This window comes from Thamnophis elegans, chromosome 17 (genome assembly GCF_009769535.1).
Source record: "Thamnophis elegans isolate rThaEle1 chromosome 17, rThaEle1.pri, whole genome shotgun sequence".
Lineage (NCBI taxonomy): Eukaryota > Metazoa > Chordata > Lepidosauria > Squamata > Colubridae > Thamnophis > Thamnophis elegans.
Window position 1 is genome coordinate 4,631,851 of NC_045557.1, and position 27,850 is coordinate 4,659,700.

Here is a 27,850-nt window from a genome sequence, read left to right on the forward strand (position 1 = left end):
ACTCGCCATACCATTTAAGAGTGTGCGCAGCGTGCGTAGATCTTATAAAAGAGTATATATAGAAGGGGGAGTAGCCTTCGTCCCTTCTTATGTATTTGGGAAGGTCCCAAAAAGTCCAGGCGATTAGAAGAAATCGTTAAAGCTGTTAAAGTCCGATTTATCGATAGTGTCAGTAAAGGCAAAGTCTGGGCAGTTAAGATGGTTTCCCTTGGGCGATAAAAGATAATATTGACCAGATGGATGCAGTTAGTTCGTACGTGCAGAGGCCTGGCAGATGTAATTATAGATGTAATTGTAGGTGGAGTGAGTAGGTGGTAATTAAGAAGGCGGTAGAGATGGTAAAAATGATGATATGATATGATAATATATAATGTATAATGTATAATGTATAATGTATAATGTATAATATATAATATATAATATATAATATATAATATATAATATATAATATATAATATATAATATATAATATATAATATATAATATATAATATATAAATGTGTCTGTGTGCGTGCGTGCTTGCGTGCATACAAACATATATACATACACATATACATGCATATACACATAGATATACACATATATACATACATACATTCCCTCTATTGTATTTTTCGGGTATTAGAGAGATGCCCTCTGATGGCCACATACACACACGCACACGCACACACACACACACCCTTCTTAAAAGGGTAACAGACTTGTGTGGCCCTCACCAGAATCTTAAAATAGGCTATACCTATATTGCTGAATTATCCTCGTTGCATCAGCTTACAGTTTACAGCTTACAACCTTACATCAGCTGGCAGCCATTAAATCCTCAGTGCCTTGACAGGTATTCTGCCTAACAAGAATATTTCTGGCTTTGAAGTCTATATATTTAAGCCTAGGTTGATTTTTTTAATCACTGTTTTTTTAAATAAATAGTGATTTGTATCGCCGTTATTTTTTTTTCCTAAACTGACATTAAACCACCTTCCTTTCTAGGAAATTAAGGTGGCCCAGAAAGTCGCGCAGAAATATTCTTCCATGCCGGATATGTGGGCTAAATGCCTGCTTGGTCACTGCTACGCACTCTGGTTTATCACACTGCCCGCCTACGTCCGAATGGCGACCTCGAAGGTACAAGCTCTTCATGTCGCCTACGAGGTACTGAAACAGATGGAGACCAAGGAAGTCGTCTTGCCAGACGAGGTAGGAGCCCCGTTTGCGTTGCTGCAGAGAATCTCCCCCTTCAGAGTCTTCGGGGTCTTTTTGTGCGTGTCAGAGGAGGGGGCAGAAACCCCTCCTTGGGGTCTACTTCGGCTTCCTGATGCAGGGCTTTGACCGAAGGCTGGAGTTCAATCCTTGATAGAGGCAGATATTTCTCTCTCTGGGCACACTGAGAATATATCTGCCGATTATAACTCCTCATTGGCAACAAGAGTGGCATCCGGCCACTCAGCTCCATTCAGTTGCCTGGACTCCACCCCGCAAGAGATTATGGGGTCGTTAAATGATGATGATGATGCTCAATCGTTGATCTTGTCAGGACGGACAGACTCCAGTCTGGAATCTGGAAGGGGGGGGGCGTCTGTAGCCCTCCATATTTTGTAGAACTACAGTTCCCAGTAGCCCACGTTTCCCAATTAGCCATCTTCCCCACCATCTGTGGGACTCCCTGTTCATCCTGCTCGCCTGGCGCTTCCCAAATCTAAATAAATTACCTCAAAGTGGTTTTTCTTCGTGTAACCGCACACACATTTCCCGACACCACAGGGATATTTAATGGGACCCGATACCTGTACAATATTCGGAAATCTCCCAAAATATTCCCGTGGCCTTCCGAAAACCGAAGACCCTACCATGCCAAGCTACGGCGTGGCTGAAGAGAGGGCCCTATAAACAGTCCCTGAACTTTCACTTTTGCTTTCATTTTCATGCTCGCTTTCGCTTTCACTTTCTCATAAGCGGTTCCACCTGAAGAAGGAAAGCGTTGGGAAGCACTGGGAAACACACAGCGTGTGCGGTGACCCCAGGTGACCTCGCACCTTAGGAATTCCCGCTGGGATTTCCCGCTTAGGAATTCCCACTGGGTTTAACAGAAACGGGGAAATTGGCATCCATATCCCCCCCGCTCTTCCCTTTTCTCGTTCAAAGGTGTGCTACCGTACCCTGATGCAGCTGTGCGGCCAATACGGGGAGCCGATACTCTCCGTCCAGGTCATGCTGGAAATGAAACGAGCCGGGATCGTCCCCAACACCATTACCTACGGCTATTACAACAAGGTATTCCCGCCCCCGCCTCCTCCTTTCTCCACCTTCTCCTGGGTTTAGCGTGGTTTTGGCAAGCAGCCAGGAGTTCTCGGGGGCACTCGAGGGGCACCTGTGCCATGCCGCGAGTTAAACCCGGCTTTCCCATCCTACCCCACCTCTTTCGCCGTAGGCCATTTTGGAGTGTAAGTGGCCGTCCAGTAGCCAAGGAGGCCGCCTTCGCTGGGCCAAACTGCGGAACGTCGTCCTCGGGGCCGCCCAGTTCCGGCAGCCCCTGCGCCAGCGCCAGCGGGACGCAGACTCACAGAGCCTCAGCCCTTCAGCAGGTACAATTCTGAAAACAGGCGAGGCTCAATTTATCCCCCACCCAGAACACGACCTCTCCAGCCAACAGGCTTTAAGGTGGGGGAACTACAACTCCCAGAATTTTCCAGCAAGCATGCTTTAATATGGGTGGACTATAATTCCCAGAATTCCCCAGCTAGTGTGCTTCAAGATGGATGGACTATAATGCCCAGAATTCCCCAGCCAGCATGCTTTAAGATGGACAGACTATAATTCCCAGAATTCCCCAGGTAACGTCCTTAAGATGGACAGACTATAATTCCCAGGATTCCCCAGGTAGTATCCTTAAGATGGACAGATTATAATTCCCAGAATTCCCCAGCCAGCATGCTTTACGATGGACAGACTATAATTCCCAGAATTCCCCAGCTAGCGTCTTTAAGATGGACGGACTATAATTCCCAGGATTCCCCAGGTAGCATCCTTAAGATGGACAGACTATAATTCCCAGTATTCCCCAGGTAGCATCCTTAAGATGGACAGACTATAATTCCCAGAATTCCCCAGGTAGCATCCTTAAGATGGACAGACTATAATTCCCAGAATTCCCCAGGTAGCATCCTTAAGATGGACGGACTATAATTCCCAGGATTCCCCAGCCAGCATGCTTTAAGATGGGTGGACTACAACTCCCAGAGTCTCCCAGCTAGCTTGCTGACCCCATGAACCAATTCTACTTTAGGCTAAGGCTACATTAACACAGCCTTGCACGCTTGACAGTACAAAACTCCTACTCTCTCTTTTATACCCCCGAAAAACTAGAGACGGTTCCTTCTGTGATTCTTTCTCCATCCGTTATACAGCTGGGGCTCAGCCGTCTCTTATCTGACGGTTCCCCAGGTAGCTACACCATCTTCCAAGGCCATTTTACTACGTAGATAATTCTACTTTACTGTAAGCCTACTATAAAACAGAAGCTTGCAGGTCTGAAAACGCAAATCTCCCGCCATCTCTTTTACAGCCTGAGAAATTCCTTTTCCACCCGTTATGCAGCTGAGGGCTATGCTGTCTCTTATCTAATTACAATGACTTAACAGCAGCACAGATAAAACACCAGGCGGCTCTCAAAGGGAAGGGGGGGCTTCCTCTTTCTTTTTACTGGCAGACAGCAAAGAGGCCAAACCCCCCAAATATCAACCCCGCACTGGCCTTCAGCGGCAAACGACCTGGTCCGGGAGCAGCTTGAGAGAGAACCTGCAATTCTCGTCACTCGCGAAGAGCGGCAGCCTGAATTTTCCCAAGCAGGATATGCCAGCGAGCACATTCCTGGGTGAGTCTGAATCCGAGGGGAGGGGATTTCGTTCTCCAACAGGGGTGTGGAAAAAATCAGGTACCAATTTTAAAATCTTCCCTGCAACAGGGAAAATGTTGGGCAGCCCCAAAACCGAAAGCAATAATATGCTTCCTCCCTGGTTGCGCGTCGCGCGGGACGGGCCTGGAAGCTCGGAGGGCAGCAGTCTTTCGGACATCAGCACTTTCTTGACGGATGAGAGTGACAGGTTAACGCTGAGCAGCGTGGAGACCGGACAACAAGAGGGAGCTACTCCGGGGTCAGGCCAGGCTGCTGAAAACCGTCGCCTGGGGAGCACCCCTCGCCGGACTCTAACCGCCAAACTGCAGCAGTTTCTGTCCCCCATCAAACGACCTTCCATGAAGCACGGTTCCAGCGGGGAGGTCTCCCATGGGCGCGGCGGATCTGAGCACCGAGAACACCCCTCTCGCCAGAGTCCGCTGGAGGGACACTTGCTGCTTCCCCCGGAGCGTCCAAGATCCACAGCCTCGGAGGTCGGTATTCCTGTGCGGGACGAGTCTTCCCAATTCTTTCTCGCGATCCTTTTTCTCGACTCAACCCACTCTTTCCTACCACAGAGTTCGGCCTCTCTGGGTAGCGAGTACGATCTCTCGGATACGTCCGTGTGTAGTTACAATCTCCGGAAATCCAGCGATCGGTTGTCGGAGCCTCCGGCAGTTGAGGTACCTTTTCCGCGCGCTCTGCCGTGTCTCTATCCGGGAGTCCTTGTCCCGTCTCCACCGTTTTCCCTCACAGAACAATTATCCTGTCCTTTCAGGTGTTCCTTTCCAGCTGCTCGCGATGCGAGGCTTGCAACTCGCTGGTGTACGACGAAGAGGTGATGGCTGGGTGGAGTTCGGACGACTCCAACCTGAACACCACTTGCCCCTTCTGCGGACGTCTCTTCGTGCCCTTCCTCAGCATCGAGATCCAAGATTTCCAAACGGTTTCTCTCAGGTCCGAGTGCCGATTATTGTTTATTATTTACTGTCCCTGCCTCCAGCATGTTCATCTTACTACTGTCCGAGCACCAAGGGACCATCCTTAACCTCATCATTGTCAGGGTTCCAAATAGCATCCAAAAGTAAATCAAAAGTCCTAGACAGTATTGCTTAAAGTTCCAATTGATTAAGAGAGCCATGTTGGCACATCTGGGAAAACCCAAATCTGAAAGCTTCCCGGTTTTCCCCACCCAGTTGAAAGTTCAAGATCTTGCCCGCACATCCACAAGTCCATCCCATGGTCCAATCGTCCACTGCCACGTTGGCAGTTTCCACCCATCCAGTTCCAGTCAGGTACAGAGGTTCAGAGACGAAGGATGACCTTGGGTTTCTAGGAAGAATTTTGTTTTGGCTACCTATCGTCTAACGCCGTACAATCCCCCCCTCCCATTTTCCCCCCATAGAAAAGGCATAGTAGAATAATAGAAAGCGTGGCAAGCCAACGATCCAAAAGAAAAGATGGCTGCCGGCATGACAATCATCTCGCTTAGAGTTGTGATGGGTTGTTAGGTTTTGTGTGTGTGTGTGTGTATGTGTGTCTAACATACAAGTGTGGGTGTGAAGTATCATTTGAGCCCAGAAAATGGTTTAATGCATTAACCAAGTTAACTGGGTCCTGAGAAGGAAGACCTGTGCATGGGGAATGGGTTTTAACCCTCCCTGCAACTTGGCTCACTCGCGTGAGCCCTCTGCTCTCGGTTCAAAACTGTCCGTTCTCTTTTAGCAATGCTGATGTTTCTGACACGAGTTCGGTGTCCTCGGATTGGCCCCGGGACAGCGAAGCCCCCGTGCCAGGCGGCCAGGGCCCAGTGCTCAGTGATCGGTCCCAATGCCTCCTGCTGGACGAGGCAGAGACGGATCCGCGGCGGAAATCCAAGAACGGATCACTATGCAACGGCTTCAGTGAATCAGCGGTACGGATTCCTTCCGTCCTTCCTCGCTCGGAGAGTTGGGATAGGCAAAGGCCAATGGTGTTTTCCATTTCAGAGACTCTGTTTCTGAAGGAAGGGTAGCAAATTTGTTGTAAAACAGCACGGTTTTCTAACACGTAGGTGCCTGTCCTGGCCTTCCTTTGGAAGCATTAAGTTTCTAGTCCTCGTGGAGGGGTTTTTGTCTTTGTCAGAGTTGGTGGTATAAATTCAAATCTAGAAATCACACGCAGATAACTGATTCAGCTGGATTCGTTAACTTCTTTATATATAGGAATAAATGTACAGTACCAACAGATGATTCTTCCAAGTGAACACAAGGCAGGAGAGTTACAGGCAAACACAAACAATTAGTTTCATATCAGGAGATAAAGCCAGACCGACTGCTAGTTTACTTCTCAGAGCAGCAGAACTGCTTCCTTCTTAAGTTTCTGTTTCGATCCTCTGCACAGGTTCAGATCTGTTTTAAGCTCCCATGGATTGACTTTGTTGCTGTGCCTATTCATTGGCTGGCCTTGTTCCCATGTCTCTCCAAGTCATGAATACTTCAACAGTCTTCCCCAGTGCATGCAGCGAGATTGTAGCCCGGGTGGGTTGTTTTTGAGCCTCAGGAGGAGGTTCGAAGAAAAGCGGAGGGTGCAGAATAGAAGAGAAATAGAAACTCGTTTAACTCATTCGGCGACGGTTCGAACTTACGACGGCGCTGAATGAACGGTAGCTGCAGCCAGACTTTGTACTTAACAGCCATTGCGGCATCTTACCGTCTTTGCAGCCTTCCCTGCCAGCTTCCCACAAGCCAGATCAATGGGGAAGACTGTAGGAAGCCGAAGGTTGCAGTCACAGGAGGTCCTCGCGGAAATGACCTTCCGCAGTCCTTGTTTAAAGACAACCGGGACTTCCTGAACTGCCATTGCTCAACCACATGGTCCGTGTTTTATTGATCTGTGGCCACGCGGCTTAACAACGGGAGTCTCTGGCCCCACAAGTAGCGTCGTTAAATGAGGATGATGAAGAAGAATTAGAATTAGAATGCAACGTTAACTGGATCCTTCTTCCCGGAGTTTGGAGACTACAGCTCCCATGTTCCTGGGGATGGGCTGGGGCTGATGGGGAATTAGAACCCATCCTTTTTTTTCTCCCAGGTGCCCCAGGGTCCCGCTGCCCGGGTGGAACAGCTGGCTTTCGCCTACCTCAGCCCCCTGGTCCTGCGTAAAGAGCTGGAGACCCTCCTGGAGAACGAGGGAGCCGTCTTCCTATCTCAGCCCGAGTTGGTGGACAATCATCCGATCATCTACTGGAACCTGGTCTGGTATTTCCAGCGGTTGGGCCTCTGCAGCGGCTTGCCCCAGCTGCTCCTGGCTTCCAAGCACGTCCAGGCGCCCTCCCAGGTAACACGACTCTCCTCCCGCACGAGAGAGGGCGAGGTTGAGAAGGCACCTCAAGGACATCCCAGAAGAAAACAGAAATTGGGATGTAGGTCCATCTTGGGGGGGGATTTTTGAGTATGGCCTTTTTTCGTGGGAGGCGGGGGGATGGACTGGATGACCTCGAGGGGTCCCTTCCCGCACACCTCCCCTCAAAACAAGGAACAGAATCAGGCTGCAGGCTGGGGGGGATTCTGGGAATTGACGTCTACCTGCCTTAAAAAGTTTTCCCAAGGTTGAGAAACTCAACTGTTCAGCTTTCCTTTCCTTTTTCCCCAAGGCACCGACTCCGGAGGGCCCTTTCGTCAACGTACGCTTACTCTGGGACGTGCTGAGTTCCGATCCCGACACCTTCCCCCCTCTCTACATTCTCTGGAGGCTGCATGGTACGGGCGAGAACAGCCAGAGTCTCCTTTAAACCCTTTTGGCACACGGTCCTTTTGGAAAGTGACGGATTTATTGGACTTCTGGTGGACCCTCCCGGGATGCCAAACGTCCCTCGGTGGTCGCTAAAAACAGCATGAAAGATTTGCGGAGATCTCGATGGGTTTGGCTGGCTGAAATAGACGGAGATGGGCATCGGTGCCATCCGGTCCTCGAACGGAGGGGGCCTTCCGGATTCTTACGCCAGTCTTCTTCCTTTCCCAGGCCAGATTCCCACGCGGCTGCAAAATTGGCGCAAGCATAACCACCCGTTCTCTCTGTCCTTCCTGGACGCGGTCATTAATTATCTCGGCCTGGGGGAGGTCCACAAAGCCATCGTCCTCTTCGTCGAAAAGGTGGCAGGCTATGCCAACTCCGGGCTGTTGCAGAGGTGGGCTTTCTTCTCCTTTCCCTCGTGGCCCAAGCCCCTCCCTCAAAAACAGCCGATAACAGGATGCGGGGGGGGGGAGGCATCAAATTTAACAAATTTGTTTATTTACATTTATTTACACGTCGTATCTTTCCATCCACCCATCTCTCTCAAAGAGTGGCAGTACAGTATCTATCTATCTATATAAATGGCTCTGTGTATGCGTGCGTGTGCCCCAGCATAACTCTGGAACGCCTGGAGCGTTCAAACTTGATACACAGATGACTTACTCTCTGGAAACAAATACTGTAGGGGTAAGACACCCCTAGCATCCCTCGGGGAGAGGGCATGTGTTCTGTTAAGATGCAGCCTGTTGTGCCTTTAAACGGCTTCTACCGTACTGCCGTAAAATGGCTTCTACTGTACAGAGCAGAGGAGTTGCTTCACAGTCCTCCGCAAGAGGAGGGCTCCCTCTGGTAAGGTGGGAAAATCTCAACCTTAGAAATTGCGGCGGGATTCGCGGAAGGAGGGTTAGGATAAATAAATACCCTGGGTTATCGGCTAATAATAAATAAAGCAATGCATTAAAAATGACGGTAAAATTAAGTTAGGGGGTGAAACGTTTCAAAATGGCTCCGTCTTTTTCTTTCAGGAGCGTGTATCGTGAATTTCTCTTCCTGAAAATAGCCGCGTTGGGCAGGGAGCACGTGGACATTGGTAAGGAGTTGGCGGAAGATGGACAACGGGGTTGAAGGGGGTGGGGGGCAGACACGATCCCTATACGTTGGAGGTCTGGGACGAGTAGGATGGCCTCACTGTCTCATTTTGAGGATCTGTCCCTTTGGGGCTTTTTGGTCGGGCTTTCTCCTTGAGGACTAGCACCTTGGCTGGGCCCAGTGTGATTCATAAAGCAGGGGGGAAGGATTTTCCACCTTGAGGACTAGTTCCTTGGCTGTGCCTGGTGTGCTTTATAAAAGAGTGGAGGGGGGGAATGCTATCAAGATTTCCCACCCTAAGAACTAGAACCTTGCCCACGCCCAGTGTGTATTATAAAAGAGGGGGGGGGGATGCAAGCAAGCTCTCCCACTATGAGGACTAGTATCTTACCCCATGAACAGTTTGTATTATCAAGGGGGGGGGGGGATAACGCCATTAGGATCTCTCACCATGAGGACTGGCACCTTTCTCCTGCCCAGTGTGTTTAATAAAAGGGGGGGGGGAGGACATTGCGATCTCCCACCATGAGGACTAGCACCTTGCCGTGCCCATTCTGTATCATAAAGCGGGAGGGGAACGCCACTAGGATCTCCAACTATGAGGACTAGCAACCTGCCTAAACCCCTCCGGGATGCTTAATAAAAGGAGGGGGGGGAAAACCCTTTTTGCAACCATTTTACGACCTTTCTGGCCACCGTTGCTAAGTGAATCGTCACCGTTTTTAAGATAGCCACACGGTTGTTAAGCGAAGCTCCCCCGTTGCTGGCCAGGAGGATGACGTAAACCCCTGGGGACCGTCACAAATATGAGCCAAGTGTGTGAAAACAAAATGGCCGTTCGGGGTCGTTGTTAACCTGGAACGGTCGCATGAACGAAACGCTTCTCTCTCTCCCCGCAGCCGAATTTGACAAGAAGTACAAGTCAGCCTTTTCGAAGCTGGCCAGCAACATGGGGAAGGAACCCCTTCGAAAACAGAGGGCGCAGCCCCTCACCACCAAGGCCATCGATTGCCGGAAGAGTTTCGGTGCCAACCTGGAATGCTAGCGGGAGGGGGGAGCCCAGCTGCCCCCCTCCCCACCAACCCACTCATCTCTCTCTCTGTTGCTGCTGTTGCCTGGGTCAAAAAAAAACAACTAGCCAAGGATGAAACTGGAGCTGATAACCAAATTTGGGGAGGGGGCACAGACGAGGTCCTTAGGCTGTTTCCAGCACCCCTGGGCCCTTTGGGGTGGGGTGGGGTGCAGGCGGGGAGGGGTCCCAGGACGGAGACCCCATCCTTTCGACCCTGGGAGCTGTGTTGCTGTCCTCCTCCGAAGGAATTGAGGGGGGGGGAGGATTCCTGGTCCAGGTCTGCACTTTGCACATGCCTAGGGGGCTCGAGACTCCCCCCACACTCACAGACACACCCCAAATCTCTCCCTCCCTCCCTCCCCCTCCTCAAATCCGGGTCACCGCCCCCCACCGTAAATGTCTATTTTTGTGCACCGTGTCCGTTGCAGAATTGGAGTGGGGTGTGGGGGGATGCAGTTATACCCCACCCACTTCTAAAGGACAACGCCCCCTCGGGTTGCCCCGCCCACTCCTTTCTCTTCCACCCCCTCCCAATTCATTAGGGAGGGGGGTTAATTGGGGAGGGGGGGGTCTCGCTTTGTGTTTTTTAAGTATTATTTTTACCGTCAGTGTTACAAGAAAAAGGGGGAAGAAAGAAACAGAAAAGCAGAAGCTATTTTGTAAATTTATTTATTACAGAGCCCCTCCCTCTTTTTTTCCCCCTGTCCTCTCCCCCCCCCCTTCCTTTGTGGCACGTGCTTTAACTGTAAGGACGCCCCCGTCGCGGAAAATGGGGCCGCAACCGTCTTTCTGTTCATTAAAAAGAGCCCTGGGACTCCCCCAGGGGCGAGGGGTTTCCTCTCTCCCCCCCCCCCAACCTCAGGGCTCAGTCTGAGCAATATGGTCCCCACCCCCAGCCCCGTTGTTGCCGTGTTTCTGTTAACTGTTTTGAGTTGAGTTCCCCCCCCCCTCATCCTGTAAATAAAAAAAAGACGTCTGTATTTTCCTTCCTGCGTCTTGTCTCCTGTTTCATGATGGAAAGAGGGTTTCTGAGAATGTGCGGAGGGCCTTCCCTATCTGGGCAGCGGGGGGGGGGGGAGGTGGTCACTTCCCAGCTTTTATCATCATCCTCTTAACGACCTCATAATCCCTTGCGGGTTGGAGTCTCAGCAACCGAATGGAGCTAGAAGAGTGTTTTTTCATGGCCGGATGCTGTTCCCTGTCGCCAGAACGGAGTTTTGTTCGGCAGATGTATTCTCAGTTGTGTCCAGAGAGAGAAATATTTGCCTCTACCTAGGATCAAACCTCCTGATTGTGAGGAGAGAATTCCGTCTTTAGGCCACCACTCAGTTCCCAGCTTTACACTGGAGCATAAAGTGGATTCACACCCGATTTGGGCGCTAAGAGGACAATGCTGAAAGAATCTGAGAGAGCCTCAGAGGGCATCTAGTCCCAACCTTTGCGGCTTGGTTCAAGAGGGGAATCGGGCTTTTGACGTCCAAAGGTTTTCCACAGCATTTCTGTCGCTAAGCAAGGCAGTTTTTAAGTGAGCTGCGCTCCAATCTGCATCCTCTTTCTCCCCCCCACCCCGAGGTCGTTAAGCAAATCAGTTCAGACGTTAAACGAATCTCTGGGATTGTGGGAAGCCAGCCGAGGTCACCGACAGCAACCCAAGGATGCTGCCGCTGTCATGAATGCATGCCATTTTCCAAGTGCCCAATTTTTGATCATGTCGTAAGTGTGGGGACTGGCCACAAGTCGCTTATTTCAGTACCATTGCAAATTGCAACTTCTTTGGGCAATTTTGCCACGCAAACCACGTTTTATGCAAGCCAACATAGTTCCTACCCAGTGGGAGGTTTGTAACTGCCCAAACCCAGCCAAATGGTGGTTTTACTCAATTAACCATGATTGAACAAACCATGGTTTGTTCATGAGATGAGATGCAAGCCACGTTTGGCTCTTGCTTTAAAGCAAGCCATGGTCTGTTTGTTGCCAACCTGAGATATGCAAAAGCAGCTTGGGACTTGTGCAAGCCAGGAGGCAACACAACCACGATGGATTGGGGGGGCTAAATTATTGCACATTTTAATTAAAAAAAGGATAATTTTCCCCCCATTGAAAGCAAAGGAAGGCAAGCCTACGGTGGCCGCCGAGGGCCGAAATTTAAAAAAAAAAACGCCCCGGGGCGCCTCCAGACGCCTCTTCCCCCTCCCGCCGACACATCTTCCATGAGGCCGAGTACCCGGATGTGGCGGCTTAATCTTAAAAAAAAAAAAAAGGAGAGGGGGGGGAGAGGGAAGAAGGTCCGGCGCCGCTGGTTGGCCTCGCCCGACGCCAGTCACCCGCTGGCTGGAGCCAATGGCAGCCCTCCCCCGGCCCCCCGCGCGCCTGCCTCGCCGCCCCATTGGCCGCGCGGCACGCCGCTCCGGCGCGGCGCCCAACGGCCGTCGTCGCTGGCGTCGCGGGAGGCGGGTCGCGGCCGGCGGGCCCCGCCGCCCAATCAAACGCATTGTTTGTGGTGGGTGCCGGCTCCGGCGGCGGCGGCGGCGGAGGTGTCGGTGTCGCTGCTGGTGGCGCCGCGTCTGCTGTCCGCCGCCCGGCCTCCGTCCCCCCTGCGCCCTCCCGCCGCCGCCGCCGCCTCCTCTGCCGCCACCCTCGCCCTCCCGCTCGGCCTGAGGGAGCCGCCGACGCCGCCAGGTGAGAGGAACCCGGAGGGGGCGGGGCCGGAGCTTGATTGACAGCTGGGCGGCCTATGGGGATCCCCGCTGGCCCTGGAGGGGGGGGGCGTCTCCAGACCTTGTCAATCAAAACTTGGGGGGGGCTAAATTAAGGGGTGCATTCTCATCCTGCCCCCCCCTCCAGGAAGACCCCTCTGCTTTTGGGGGGGCATGTTGGGGTCCCCTTGTGGGGGTGGGAGCTGGGAAGCAGCCCCTTCCCCATAGAGACTCCCATGGGGTTTTCCTATGGACGTTCCCCATTCTTCCCCCCCCCTCGTTTGTCTGAGCCCCCTCCCCACTTTTAGGAAAGGCCCCTTTGGCTTTTGGGGCGGGGAGGGGGATGAGTGGGGGTCTCCACCCCCCTCGTTGGTCTGAGCCCCCTCCCCACTTTTAGGAAGGGCCCTTTTGGCTTTTGGGGCAGGGGAATGAATGGGGGGGGTCTTTCCTCCCCCTTGTTTTTGCTGGGGGAGGGTCTGATTGTGGGGGGGGTAGGGACCTTGGGGCTGTTGAATTGAGTGGGTGGGGGTTTCAGGAGGAAAAAGGAGGGCAGCCTCTGGATTTAGGGTTGGGGGCGTCTGTGGGTCAGGCAGACGGTTTAGCAAAGGCCCCTTTGGCTTTGGGGGCAAGGGGGGGGATGAGTGGGCGTCCTCCCCCCCCCTTTGCTTTTGCTGGGGGGGGTCTTTGTTGCCAGATCGGGGGGGGGGGAAGCCTTGGGGGCTGTTGATCTTGGATTGAGTGGGTGGGGGGTTTCAGGAGGAAAAAGGGGGGGCAGCTTCTGGATTTGAGGGCGGGGGTCTCTGTGGGTGAGGCATATGGGTCTGGGGTCGTTTTTCTATTATTATTATTTTTTAAGGGAAGAGATGCCTCCATTCATTCATTCCTGGCTTCCTTCCTTCCTGCCGTTTTCTGCCTTCCTTGCAAAGTCTTTGCATTGGGTGGGTGGGCACATGGGGGACGCAGGGCCAATGCAATCTGGGTTGTCGGTGGGGGGGGGGCGTCTTCGTTGAGATACCCCTTGTCTGGAGTTTGGGGGTGCCCGTGAAGCCTCATTGGGGGGGACAGGCAGGGACTAAGAGACGGAAGCTTTTGGTTGCGATCTCTTCAATCCAAAGCTTTACTGTGGGGGTGGCATCCTTGGCAGGGCCTCCAAACGATTGGGCATGGTCCTTTTAGGCAGGGGGATTTAGGGGAGGGGGCGTCTCAGCCTTTGCCCCCCCCTGTAAAAGACTTAATCGATGCCCCTTCCAATCGCTGGTTCTATTAGCAAGCAAATATTGGGGGGAGGGGTCATTCCCCATTTGGGGAGGTCATCAAAAGGCTTGATTTATTTGTTTCTTGTTGTTCTTTAGAAAATGGGAGGGGGCCGTGGTTTTTTTGGGTCCTCCCCCCCTCCAGGTGAGGGGCTCACTTTTTTTTTGGAAAGAAGTCCTGAGTGCCAAGGGGTCCAAAATCAATTCTGTGGAGCTGAGGGGGCCATGGATTGTATGGAGGACCTTTTTTGGGGGGGGGTCTCTCAGATCAAAGTGATGGGGGGGGAGACCTGTCTGAGATGGAGAAGAGAACCAGGCTTCGTAGAGCAGAAAGTCCCTCCCCCAAAGGGGTCACAATGCCAACCTGGACCAAAGAGAACAGCCATGCCAGATGTCAGAAAAGATATGGGGGTTTGGGGTGGTCCCCCCCAGAAGTGAAGAGCCTAGAGAGGAGCATGGGGGAGAAACCCCACTGTCTCAGGGATGCCCATGGTCTCAGCATGAAATGTTGCCTTTATCCCTAACCCACTCTTATTTGGGGGTGACAGAGACCCCTAAAGTGGGGAAGAAAGGGGTGTCTGACTCCCTTGACGCTGCCAAGCCAGCTCCTCTTCCCCTCGACGTTCAGATAACCATGGGGCAGAATTTTCCCCACCGCCCAGCTTGAGACCCACCAAAAACTATTATTTTGAGTTTTGAGAGAGTCTCTCGGTTTCCTAAATCCTTTCCGACGATCAAAATCCACTCTTGTTGATATCGGCATTTCCTCGTCCGGGGGGGGGGGGGGGGGAGAGAGAGAGAGAGATGGGGTGGGGGTGTAAGTCTTGGCACCCAGCCACCCCTGGCGCCTCTTTTATAGCCAGCCCCGGCCGCGATGTCTCAACCCACTCGTCCCCACCACCCCCCCCCACCCCGAGAAGCCGCCTCTCGTGGGTGGCAAGACGATAAAGCTGTTTGCTGTCCTTCGGATTGGGAAAAAGAAAAGGAAAAAATGGAGGAAAGAGGGGGGGAGTGTGTGTGTGTGCGTTTCCTCACACACACCCCAGGAATCCCCCCCCCTTCCGGGGGTTCCCGAAATCTCACCGCTGTCTTAGAAAAAGCAGAGGCGGCTCAAAGGGGTCTCCTTGTTTCTCTCTCTCTCCCCCCCCCCCCTTTCTCTTCTTCCGGAGAGGACATTTTATTCGGGGGGAAAAACGTGCGGCTGGCTTTCTTGCTCCCCGAAGTCGAAGGGTTAATATTTCCCTAATATGACCGGAGATGGTGGAATTGGCAGGCGGGAGGTGGAGGAGGGGGGGTGAGATTGGGGATTGCCCCCACCTGCTTGGCAACCCTTCTCCATCCTTCCCCCTCGGGGGGACGGCAGGCAGAGGGTTCCCCCAAGCCCCCCCTCCCATGAGCTAAAAGGCACCCCACCCCCCCTAAATTACAAGCAAAGCCTTAATGGAGACCCCCCCCCCTGTTCCTTCAGCATCTCCAGCCGCCGGAAGGACACAAGAACCTTATTTTCTTATGGGTCCCGGCATCATTTGCTCAACGGGCCAAAATATTGGGAAGGGGGGGGGGAAACTATCTCTCTCCCTACCCCACTTCCCCCCCCCCCAGGGATCCCCATTAACCATATAATTCCATTTAGGACCCTCCAGTGGGTAGAGAGAGGAAAAAGCCTGAGATTGGCATTATCATTCATCATCATCATTATTATTATTATTATTATCATCATTATCATTATTACTGGAATGTCTGGACCCCGCCCTAGCCCGTGGGCCAAACGTGGTACAGAGGTTTGTGTGTGTGTGTGTTTGCACACACAGCAAATTGCAGGCTAGGCACCCCAAGAGGTGGGTGCTAAGCTAGGAGGTGTTTTTTTTTGTCTAAGGCGCTCCTTGGCCTCCAGCTGTTTCCAGAGGTTCCATGCAAATATCACGGGGCTGGCTTGTAGAAATGAGGAAAGAAAACTATTGTTTTGATTCATTTTCCATTTATTTTCCCCCCCAACCCCCTGACTATTGTTCAGCCTAGAAGCTGAACAGAGGCCGTCTTCTGTTTTGCTAAATTTACTGATATGGGCACTCCTTGGCTTAACAACTGCAAAAATTCCCGTGGACTTAAGTGTGAGACACGCGTACGACCTTCCTTGCCCGCAGTCGTTAAGCGTTCCCAGTACAGTCGTAAGTCAAGTCACGTCCGTCGTAAAAAAAAAGAGGGCCACCCACGTGACTGGCCAATTGTGAGTTGCCACATTTCTTCCTTTCTATATAATTGGCATCTTTCTTGCCAATTTTGGGGTGTGTGTGGTGGGGGTGAAGGTTGACCCCCAAATTAGCAGTCGGTCAGCACTGGATCTCCCCCCGTCTCGCCTGCTCTGGGGCTGGGAAGCGTCATAAAACAAGGAGGGTTTTGAAAGCGGTTTTTTAAACTCCACTCAACTTTTACCAAAGTTTCACGGTTAAAACACTTTGATGATATAAGGAACTGTCTCCGTGCCAACTTAGGCCAGAGTAAGATACTGAAGCTTGCGGGGTTCGGCGACCCCCTGGAATTAAATTGCAATTAAATGCTGCCCTCATTTCACAGAAATACGTAGCCTATACTGTGGTCCTCGACTTACAACCACCCTGGAGCCCAAAAGTTACGTTGGTAAGCGAGACATTTTGTCAAGGGGGTTTTGCACTGTTCTTACAACCTTCCTTGCCACGCTTGTTAAGGGAATCAACATCTGTCGTCGTTAAGCTAGGAACACGGTTGTTAAGCGGATCCGGCTTGTCTTTGCTTGTCCAAAAGACCCCGGTGAGGGTGGGGGGTGGGGGTGCAACCTTCAACGGTCGCTAAACGAACTGTCGTAAGTTGAGCACTAGCTGTAATCTTCCGTCGCTCCTTTACCTGCAGTAGAGCGATTTGTTGCAAGTTTTCTGATTCTTGTCTTTATTGCTTGTGATAGACAGACAGACAGACAGACAGACAGCTACAGAGATAGATAGACAGACAGATACAGACAGGCAGGCAGGCAGACAGGCAGACGGATAGATAGATAGATAGATAGATAGATAGATAGATAGATAGATAGATAGATAGATAGATAGATAGATAGATAGATGATAGATAGATAGATAGATGATAGATAGATGATAGATAGATAGATAGATAGATAGATAGATAGATAGATAGATAGATAGACGATAGATAGATACAGACAGACGATAGATAGATAGATAGATAGATAGATAGATAGATAGATAGATAGATAGATGATAGATAGATAGATAGATAGATAGATAGATAGATAGATAGATAGATAGATAGACAGACAGACAGACAGACAGACAGACAGAGACGATAGATAGATAGATAGATAGATAGATAGATAGATAGATAGATAGATAGATGATAGATAGATAGACGATAGATAGATAGATAGACAGACAGACAGACAGACAGACAGACAGAGACGATAGATAGATAGATAGATAGATAGATAGATAGATAGATAGATAGACGATAGATAGATAGATAGACAGACAGACAGACAGACAGACAGAGACGATAGATAGATAGATAGATAGATAGATAGATAGATAGATAGATAGATAGATAGATAGATAGATAGATAGATAGATACAGACAGACGATAGATAGACGATAGATAGATAGATAGATAGATAGATAGATAGATAGATATATAGATAGATAGATAGATAGATGACAGACAGACAGACAGACAGGCAGACAGAGACGATAGATAGATAGATAGATAGATAGATAGATAGATAGATAGATAGATAGATAGATAGACGATAGATAGATAGATAGATAGATAGATAGATAGATAGATAGATAGATAGATAGATAGATAGATAGATAGATAGATAGATAGACGATAGATAGATAGATAGACGATAGATAGATAGATAGATAGATAGATAGATAGATAAATAGACAGACAGACAGACAGACAGACAGACAGACACGATAGATAGATAGATAGATAGATAGATAGATAGATAGATAGATAGACATAGATAGATACAGACAGACGATAGATAGATAGATAGATAGATAGATAGATAGATAGACGATAGATAGATAGATAGATAGATAGATAGATAGATAGACAGACAGACAGACAGACAGACAGACAGACAGACACGATAGATAGATAGATAGATGATAGATAGATAGATAGATAGATAGATAGATAGATAGATAGATAGATAGATAGATAGACGATAGATAGATACAGACAGACGATAGATAGATAGATAGATAGATAGATAGATAGATAGATAGATAGATAGATCGATAGATAGATAGACAGACAGATAGATAGATAGATAGATAGATAGACAGACAGACAGACAGACAGACAGACAGAGAGAGAGAGACGATAGATAGATAGATGATAGATAGATGATAGATAGATAGATAGATAGATAGATAGATGATAGATAGATAGATAGATAGATAGATGATAGACAGACAGACGATAGATAGATGATAGATAGATAGATGATAGATAGATAGATAGATAGATAGATAGATAGATAGATAGATAGATAGATAGATAGATAGATAGATGATAGATAGATAGATATGATATAGATATATATTGTACAAAATAAATACAACAAAATTGGTTATATATCTGGATTTCTTGTGCCTTACCACAAATGAGATTAGACTAGCATTATCCTAAAGGAGCAAGCAATTCCCCCCCACTCTTTAGCAAGGGGGCAGGGGCTTCCGTGCACCCCAAGGCATCCTTGGAGATCAGGCCACGGACAGGCTGACCCCCCATCGTCTGCCGAGCTTCCTGTCCGCTTCCCATCCAACAAGCCAGAAGGAACTAGTGCTTCCAGATGTTCCCAGCCAGGCATGAGGGAGGGAGAGCCACTTAGACACATCTGGAAGCGGAGAGATTCCCCCCCCCACTCCTCCCCTCACCAACACGCAGGAGAGAATTTCACTTTTGATTTTGGCAAGCAGGAGACCCCCACCCCCAGACAAATGGTTGCCCCATCTCTTCTTCAACACCTCCAGTGATGGAGAAAGAAGGAAGGAAGGAAGGAAGGAAGGAAGGAAGGAAATAGCAAAATAACAGAGTCGGAAGGGACCTTGGAGGTCTTCTAGTCCAGCCCAGCAGGAAACCTTGGACCAATTTAGACAAAGGGGTTGTCCCGTCTCTTCTTCAACACCTCCAGTGATGGAGCTTCCACAACCTCTGGAGGACAACCATTCCACTTGATAAGTTGATCTTGGGGGGGGCTACACAATAGCACACTTGGGAGGGACCTTGAAGGTCCTCTAGCCCAGCCCCCCTGCTCAAGCAGGAAGCCCCATGCCACTCCAGACAAACGGCTCTCCGGGCTCTCCTTAAAAACCTCCCGCGGTAGCGCACCCACAACTTCTAGTGGCAGTCAGTCCCACTGGTTCATTGTCCTCGCTGTTAGGAAGTCTCTCCTTAGTTCTAGCCTGCTGAGTTAGCTTCCACCTGTTTCCCCTTATCCTGCTTTGGAGTATAGCTTGACACACACACACACACACACCTCTTCTTTGGGGGCAGCCCCTCAAATATTGGAAGTCTGCTAGTCCTTCTTTTCACTAGCCTAGATATCCCCAATTCCTGCAATTCCTTTTCTTCCAGCTAAACTTGGAACAGGGTTTTGGGTTTTTTTTTTTGCTGGATCTTACACACAAACACACACACACACACACACACACACCACACATCCCTCGGCCCGAAAAGTCTTGCCAGAACTAAACCCTACTTTTTAGAGAGCGCCCCCCACCCCCTGCTCTAACTGTTGTTAGATACCAGGCGAAACAAGGCGCATCGCACTCAGAGATTCAGTGGTGGGCAAGGGGCACTGAACCAGTGGTGCCAAGCCTGGTTTACTGAACCGAGGCCACCTTTTTTAACAGCCCGTTGCCTCCGGTTTCGTGCGGGTGGTTTGAGCCCAATTCATATGACCCGCAAAAGGAAATAGGTGAAAAAGTGAAAATTGGAACAGTGAACTCCATGGGGCAATCCCAGACCTTTAAGTCGGTGGGGAGGAAGGGGGCATTTTACATAAATCTCCAGGCCTTTCCAAAACCTTAAATCTTTTATTATTTCTCGCCTATCTGTCGTTTGAGGCGGTATGGAGACGCTGGTAGTTCCTTCGGTGGCGTAAAGATGGCATTCGGGTGCCCCTTTTGTTAAATAAATGCGAAATATTCGAAAGCAACCGGATTCTGCCTGGGTTGTGGGAATGGGACAAGGATATTTTTTTTAATCTTTCGTCTTCTTGTTTTCCCTTGCTCTGGGTGGGGGGGGGAAAAAAAACCCCACCTGCCACTCGAAACCAGTTTGGGAAAACTGGTATCAATGGGTAAAATAATAAGAATATGAAACTCACAGCCTTAGAAACATAGATGTATAGATAACAGGGATAATTAGGAGTGTGCTAAAGCGCATTTGAATAACAAATGGTTATGTTAGTCCTGTCCAAAAGGATTGTAACTTACACCAAAGGTGTTTGCATTTTAAAGTTGTTTTTTTTTAAATGCTCAATAAAGGTTTAAAAATTGAAAACCGTTAACATTACATGGGAGTTTCCCTCTTTTTGCTAAGAGAGACAAAATCCATGTGGTAGCGTGCATATTTCATTCTTGTCCCGCTAAGTAGAACCACTTGGGTGACTCTGTTTTTACTGGATTGGGGAGAAAAAATTAATTTAAGCCTGTTTTGGAGATTCTTCTTTCTCACAACTTCTGTGGGAAAAAGACCCCACGAAGAATCTTTTAAAGTTAGTGGGATTTGTGCTCCTTATTAATATGACACCAAATGGGCCGATGATGGGTTCAGTTGATTTCAGAATTCGGGCTGTCTCGCGTTAGGAGGATTTCGCTTCGCCGGCACCTCCGGTTTGATTGGCAGCTCCACAGTCCCCTTGGCACAGTTGTCGCTGAGCTTTTGCATGGAACTGGCTGTGCCGTGTTCAGACGACCCGCTGCTTGCGCCGTGTTTAAACCTGGTTTGTTTCGCTCTTTAAAAGTTGTGCAGAATCGTTGCTTCGATTCCTTTAAACGCTTTGGCTCTCCTGCGAAGCCCAGCTGGTGCAGTATAAGTTGTCCCTGAGAGATTCCTAAGAAAAGTAGAATGACAGAATCAAGAAGTGGGAACGGGACCCTGGAGGTCATTTAGTCCAACCCCCTGCTCAGGCAGGAAACCACTTCAGACAAAGGGCTGTCCTGTCACTTCTTAAAAAAAAACTACAATTTGTGGAGGCAGCTTTTCTTCCACTGGTTCATTGTCCTCACCGTCAGGAAGTTTTTTCCTTAATTCCTTAATTCTCTCCTTGATTAGTTTCCATCCATTGCTCCTTAATCCTTGTTCCTCTTCTTTGGGGCAGCCCCTCAGAAATTGGAAGATTGCTCTCGGAGCTGGAAGGGACCTTGGAGGTCTTCTAGTCCAACCCTCTGCTCAGGCAGGAAGCCCTATACCATTCCAGACCCAATGGTGGTCCAATCTCTTCTGAAGCAACCACAGCTTCTGGTGGCAAGCTGTTCCGCTGGTTAATTGTCCTCAATTGCCAGGAAGTTTCTCCTTAATTCCGGATTGCTTCTCTCCTCGATTAGTTTCCTGCCCTCTGGTGCTTTGGAGAATAGCTTGAACCCCCCCCCCTCTCTTCTTTGGGGCAGCCCCCCAACTATTAGAACACGGCTGTCATGTCACCCCCCTGGTCCTTCTTTAAAGTAACAAAACTATGGGTGATTTCCCATTTATTAATACAGCAGCAGTAGTAGTATTATTACCAGCTAGAATCGAGCAATTCGTGAGCTCCAGATGTGGATTTGCATAATTGTGAGTGCAGAATTTGGACGACTCGGTCCCTGTTTTGGTATCAGAGAGAGGAAAATACAGTTGCTGCAGCCGTAATTATTAAATTACTTTTCTCACTTCCCATTCCAGGCCAGATTAAGCCTAACAGGCTCTATACCAACAGGGGCCTCCTCACCCACAATATTTATTTACCCGTATATTGAATTTATAGGCCGCCCATCTCGCTCATCGCTCGCGCTTTGATCAACGCGACAGCACAAAAAACGTTAAATAAGAATAAAACGACAAAACGTCGAAAGTTAAGCAGGAAATTCACCGGTTTGGGGCAGTTAACGGTTATTTGCAGATTATTTCCACCCTTTGGAATTCGAGCAGGGGGGGGGGGGTTAGGCAGCTAAAGTTAAATCGATTAAAAACAAACTTGTGATCAGCTAAAAAAAAAACAAAAACCTACCCCTAATTAAAGCCAACCACAGGGCGTGTGTTTTCGTCCCGTTTTAGTTACTTTCATCTAGACAGAAAGTCGAAACATCTCTCTTTGCCTTTCCTTCCACTTCCTAAATCGTTTAAAATAGCAGAAACATTATTTCTTATCTGGGTTAAAATAGGTTTTTTTTTAACCTATTGCAAATAGAGATGCTGCTTTCTCTGCTGATCTTTTTTTTTTATTTATTTAACCTTGAAATGGATGAATTGCACTCCCCAAATTAGCAAATTTTCTCTCCTGCTAAAATGTAGAAGCTTCTGTTGGTTTGTGATTTCTCGAATCGGATCCAGCAGCCTTCTGCACCACGTTCCTCCAGGCCTTCCTGTCCTCTCCCATCCTCTGGAGTCCATTGAAGCTCACGCCGGCTGCTTCGGTGACTCCATCCAGCCACCTCCTTCTCTGCCGTCCCCTTCTTCTTTTTCTTCTTCTTCTTCTTCTTCTTCTTCTTCTTCTTCTTCTTCTTCTTCTTCTTCTTCTTCTTCTTCACTCCTTCATTCCCAGCATGAGGCTCTTCTGCAGGGAGTCCTTCTTCCTTCTCATCAGGTGGCCAAAGTCTTTGAGTTTCCTCTTGGGGATCTGGCCTTCTAAAGAGCAGCCAGGGTGGATCTCCTCCAGGACTGACCGGTTGGATGGCCTTGCAGTCCAAGGGACTCAATGCAGGAGTCTTCTTCTCCAGCACCGAGTTCAAAGGCCTCCATTCTTTGGCCTTCCTTATGGTCCAACCTTCACAGCCATCTATTGGAACTGGGGAAACCATCGCCTTGACTAGATGCACTTTTGATTGGCAGGGTGATGTCTCTGCTTTTTAGTACGGACAGTAAAGTTAAAGATTCACCTCGCACATGCGTGCTAGTCGTTCCCGACTCTAGGGGGCGGTGCTCATCTCCGTTTCAAAGCCGAAGAGCCAGCGCTGTCCGAAGACGTCTCCGTGGTCATGTGGCCGCCATGACTCAACGCCGAAGGCGCACGGAACGCTGTTCCCTTCCCACCAAAGGTGGTTCTGATTTTTCTACTTGCATTTTTTACGTGCTTTCGAATGGCTAGGTTGGCAGAAGCTGGGACAAGTCACGGGAGCTCCCTCCGTTAGGCGGCGCTCGGGATTCGAACCAGGAGGCGGGGAAAAAAGGGGGAAGGCTATAGGAAGCATTCAGTGTCTTCTCTGTTTTCTGCCTGACTTGGTTTTCCCCATCGGGGAAGTTTAGCTCCGCCGTTCTTCCCTGTTTGGCTAGCTTTCTTCTTGCAGGGAGCTATGAAGAGGGTGAGCCGGCCATTTCCCACACCGCCGTCATCCCGGGGACTCTTAATACTCTTTTATCAGTTCTCTTCCTGGAAATTGAGCCAAGTGGTTATTCCAAAAAGTCTCGGGAGTGCTTGCAAACCGAGCTTATCATAACTTTTATCTTATCTTAAAATTTAGATGCTCCTTTTTTTTGTTTTTGTTTGAAGGAGCTGCTCTGTCTGGGGTTTATTAACCGAATAACAGAGTTGGATGGGACCTTGGAGGTCATCCAGTCCAACCCCCTTAGAGCAATTCAGACAATGGGCTGTCCAATCTCTTAAAAACTTCCAGAGTTGGAGCATTCACAACTTCTGGAGAGAAGCTATTCCGCTGATTAATTATTCTCACCGTTAGGAACTTTCTCCCTAATTTCAGGTGGCTTCTCTCTTTGTTTAGTTTCCATCCATTCCTTGTCAGGTACTTTGGAGAATAAGGGGGGACACACCCCCTCTCTTCTTGGGGGCAACCCCTGGGGTTCTCCGGGTTCTCCAGCTCCAAATTGAGCTTCCCTTCCCAGAAGTCCACCTCTTCATTCCAAAGCTTTCATCCATTCATTCATACATTCATTCCACCAGGGCAGAGTGAATCTCTGGGGCAGCCTTGGTCCTGCCAACACTCTGTTACTCCTGATTGGGGTGGATCTCCAAGGATCCCTGAGCCAATTTATGATTGGAGCCAGGATTTTCCAACCAGCTGCGAAGTTTAGTCCAGGTTCCCTCCCCTCGCCAACTTTTCAGGCCCACCGACTTCAATCCCCTGAATTCCGGGGCGTCAAACTTCTCAAAGTTGCCACGTTCGAGAAACTCAAAAACTCTGGATGGCAGTGGCTGGAGCCAGGCGGCATCTGGGTGGCACACCCATCCAGATGTTCAGGCTGGGGCGTATGTCGGCTGTCCCATGCCCCAGCTGCCTTTCGCCAGCGATCCCTGGAGACGTGTTTTTTTTTTTTTGTCCACACTGATGGTTGCTACCATGGGTGGGAAGTGTGGCACCTCAAGCACATCTGGATCGGAGGAGAGAAATCCCATCCCCCAGCCGGGCCTGCTCTAAGCTCGGCCTCCTTTTGTCACACGGCAACTTTTAAAATTTTATTTTATTTTTAAAACGGAATTGCCCGCAATTGGGTAAAAATTCAGCCATTGGCACCGTCGCCTTGGCAGTGGCGAAGCTGGGCAGAAATCCTTTCCGTGGGCCTATCCTTTGGAGGGGGTGCTCCTTCAATCCCTCTTCCTCCCATTTCCCCTCCTCTTCCTTCCCCTTTTCCCTTCCCTCCTTTTTTCCCTTCTCTTCCTCCCCTTTTCTTTTCCCTCCTCTTCCTTCCTCTTTTCCCTTCCCTCCTCTTTTCCCTTCCTCCTCTTCCTCCCCTTTTCTTTTCCCTCCTTTTCCTCCTCTTTTCCCTTCCATCTTTTCCCTTCCTCCTCTTCCTCCCATTTTCTTTTCCCTCCTTTTTCTTCCCCTTTTCCCTTCCCTCCTTTTTTCCCTTCCTCCTCTTCCTCTCCTTTTCCCTTCTCTCCTCTTTTCCCTTCCTCCTCTTCCTCCCCTTTTCCCTCCTCTTCCTCCCCTTTTCCCTTCCCTCCTCTTTTCCCTTCCTCCTCTTCCTCCCCTTTTCCCTTCCCTCCTCTTCCTTCCCCTTTTCCCTTCCCTCCTCTTCCTTCCCCTTTTCCCTTCCCTCCTCTTCCTTCCCCTTTTCCCTTCCCTCCTCTTCCTTCCCCTTTTCCCTTCCCTCCTCTTCCTTCCCCTTTTCCCTTCCCTCCTCTTCCTTCCCCTTTTCCCTTCCCTCCTTTTTCCCTTCCTTCTCTCCCTTCCCCTTTTCCCTCCTTTTCCTCCTCTTTTCCCTTCCCTCCTTTTTTCCCTTCCTCCTCTTCCTCCCCTTTACTTTTCCCTCCTCTTCTTCCCCTTTTCCCTTCCCTCCTTTTTCCTCTTCCCTCCTCTTCCTCCCCTTCTCCTAAGACCCTGGCAGGAAAAGTTCACACTCATGAATGGGAGGCCAAATTTGGCGGGGTGCCAGCATCTCCTTTCCACTTGGGATGGGGGGGAGGGCAAGCTGAGCCAGCGTACCCCCCTCCCCCATGCCGGTGCCAGGCGAGGATCAGGGGTGGGCGCCAAAACCGGGCACCGCCTCTGATGCCACCGACCAACTTCTTCCTTCCTTCCTTCCTTTATTATTATTATATATTTTCCCCCCGAAAGCAATAATTCCATGTCCTGAGGTTAAAAACCGGCTACAACTGGTTTTGCTTTATTTATTTTTTTATTTTTGCCCCCCCCCCCTTCCTCTCCCCTGCCTCCGCTAGGCATCACGGGTAAAAGCAAACCCTTCCTCTCTCTCTCTCTCTTTCTCTCTCTCTCTCTCTCACTCTCTCTCTCACTCACTCACTCTCTCACCCACCTCCCTCCTCCCACCCCCCTTTCTTTTGTTTAATATAACGGCACTACAGATGATTGGCAGCGACGTGCCCGTTCGGCGGCGGCTGGGCTCGGGCTGGTCCCTGGAGGGGGATGGCACGCCGCGGCCACCCCTGTTGCACCGAGGGGGCTTCTGGTGGTGAGAAGGCCCCCCCTCCTGACTCAGCCCCCCCCTCCCCTCTGCCCTCTTGGCGTGCGCCGTTTCCCCCTCCATCTGTGTGCCTGGCCCCCCCTCTAGACACGAGAAGAGGGTGGTAGAATAACGCTACCTGTAAGTACCCATTGGGGGAGCCTTTCTACTCCCCATCTTTATCCCTTCCTTTCTTCCTTCCCTCCTTTCTTTCTTTCTTTCTTTTTGGGGAAGCCCAAACCGAAGCAGTGCACCCCTCAAAAAGGGAGGAGGGAGAAACCAGCTGAGACTTCCCCCCCCCCCAATTCTTCTCCATCTTCCTTCTCTCTTAACAGTCAATTCTTTATTTCTCACCACCACCACCCCGCTCCTCGCCACCTTCGTCGTATATTTGCGCATCCCTTTGATCCCCGGTCCTGGAGGGTGGGGGGGGGGTCCTACTCCCCACCAACACCCCCAAGATCAGAAAGGGGGGGTTAAAGAAGTACCCCGCTCCCCCCCCCTGCGGTCAAGTGTCTTCTATTGTCTGGCGTGCTGATAGTTGGATTGAATGCCCCCCAGCCTTCTCCTATTCCCTCCCTTGCGCCCCCCCTCTCTTCCTCTTCCTCCTCCTCCTCCTCTTTCCCCCTCCCCTTCCTCTCTTCATGTCAGCTCTGTGAATGGAAGGCAGAAGGCTGACGCTTCTCTTAAGGGGGGGGGGGAGAGGCTGGCCCGCTGCCAGGAGCCGGGAATCTGGCCGTGTGTGAAGCTGCGCGCAGGGGCAAACACACACAAAAGCAATGTGTGTGTGTGTGTGTGTGTGTGTGTGTGCCTGCGTGCGCAAAGAGAGAGAGAGAGAGGAGGGTAGGAAAAGCCTTCCTTTGCGGGCCGAGGAAGTCAAATCCCAGCCCTCTTATATAAGGCGGGCTGCGTCATGGAGGGGAAGGAAAGAGGGGGGAGGGCTGGAAACCCACCTACCCTTCCGTCTATCCCTCCATCCATCCATCCCTCCATCCGCGAGGCTTTGCATTTCCATCTGGAAAGGGGGCAGCTGGTCCCAAGCCAGGATTTTTTTTTCCTTCCCCCCCTCCCCACTCACTTTTCACGGGGGGGGGTGTCGAGCCCCCTCCCACTCCTCACGTAACCTCCCACCCCTTCCCAACTTCTCCCCTCTTCCCACTTCGTTCAGGAAATCAAAAAGATCCACCGTTGGATAGCCAAAAAAATAAAATATCCCTGCTCGTTTTTTTCTGGGTTTTCTTTCCCCCCCCTCCTGATTTTGGATTTGAGTTAGAAGGAGTTTTCCAACGTATAACGCTGCTTCGATCAGTGACCAAAGTGAAAATGGCCCTGGGGGTGGGGGGGGGAAGGGACTTACGACCGCTTTCCACACTTTGAACCGCCGTGGCATTCCCCACAGAGGGGATCATGGCTCATAGTTATGACGGTTGCGGCATCCCCGGGGGAAGGAGGGGGTGTTCCCGCGATTTCCTTTTCCGACCGTCTTGACGAGCAAGGGGGGGGGAGGAGAAGACAGATTCACTGAACGACCGTGCTCATTTAACAACCGCCAGGATTCCCTTAAGCAAGGTGGCCAGAAACCGGGGCAAAGCTCCTTTTAACAACCGTCTCGCTTAGCAGCGGTGGTTTGGGGCTCGGTTTGCGGTCGTAAGTCGAAGGACGACTTGACGGAGAACTTGGGGTTTGGGGAGGCTTTGGAAGAGCTGGGCCACGGTGGCAACCCTGCGCTCACTTTGGCCATGGACTTTCTGTATCTCCCCCCTGCCCCCCACTGTGGGCAGGAGCCTTAAGTGGCACTCTGCACATGCCCAGTGTCCATTTGCTCCTGCGTGAAAGTTGTTGGCGCGGCTAAATTTAAGACGGGTGTCGCAGGTTTGGTGAACTTCAGAATGGACAATGCCGACAGGATTGTGGCCCTGCCTTTCTCAGCCTCAGCAACGTTAAAATGTTTGCCCC

At 50.2% G+C, this 27,850-nt stretch overlaps 2 protein-coding genes across 2 annotated transcripts in view; both read left to right on the plus strand.

Annotated features, from left to right (window-relative positions):
- Window positions 1-10,809, plus strand: part of DENND4B (DENN domain containing 4B) — a 31,774-nt gene extending 20,965 nt beyond the window's left edge. Inside the window, exons 16-28 of the mRNA XM_032234000.1 lie at window positions 988-1,194; window positions 2,140-2,268; window positions 2,426-2,579; window positions 3,704-3,868; window positions 3,959-4,383; window positions 4,468-4,572; window positions 4,668-4,846; window positions 5,615-5,804; window positions 6,962-7,207; window positions 7,524-7,629; window positions 7,892-8,057; window positions 8,689-8,753; window positions 9,652-10,809. Coding sequence (XP_032089891.1) covers window positions 988-1,194; window positions 2,140-2,268; window positions 2,426-2,579; window positions 3,704-3,868; window positions 3,959-4,383; window positions 4,468-4,572; window positions 4,668-4,846; window positions 5,615-5,804; window positions 6,962-7,207; window positions 7,524-7,629; window positions 7,892-8,057; window positions 8,689-8,753; window positions 9,652-9,797 — 2,283 coding nt within the window. The 3' untranslated portion in view covers window positions 9,798-10,809. The remainder of the gene's footprint in view (window positions 1-987; window positions 1,195-2,139; window positions 2,269-2,425; window positions 2,580-3,703; window positions 3,869-3,958; window positions 4,384-4,467; window positions 4,573-4,667; window positions 4,847-5,614; window positions 5,805-6,961; window positions 7,208-7,523; window positions 7,630-7,891; window positions 8,058-8,688; window positions 8,754-9,651) is intronic.
- Window positions 10,810-12,330: 1,521 nt separating this feature from the next.
- Window positions 12,331-27,850, plus strand: part of GATAD2B (GATA zinc finger domain containing 2B) — a 28,168-nt gene continuing 12,648 nt past the window's right edge. Inside the window, exon 1 of the mRNA XM_032234019.1 lies at window positions 12,331-12,503. The gene's annotated coding sequence lies outside the window, so the exon portion shown is untranslated. The remainder of the gene's footprint in view (window positions 12,504-27,850) is intronic.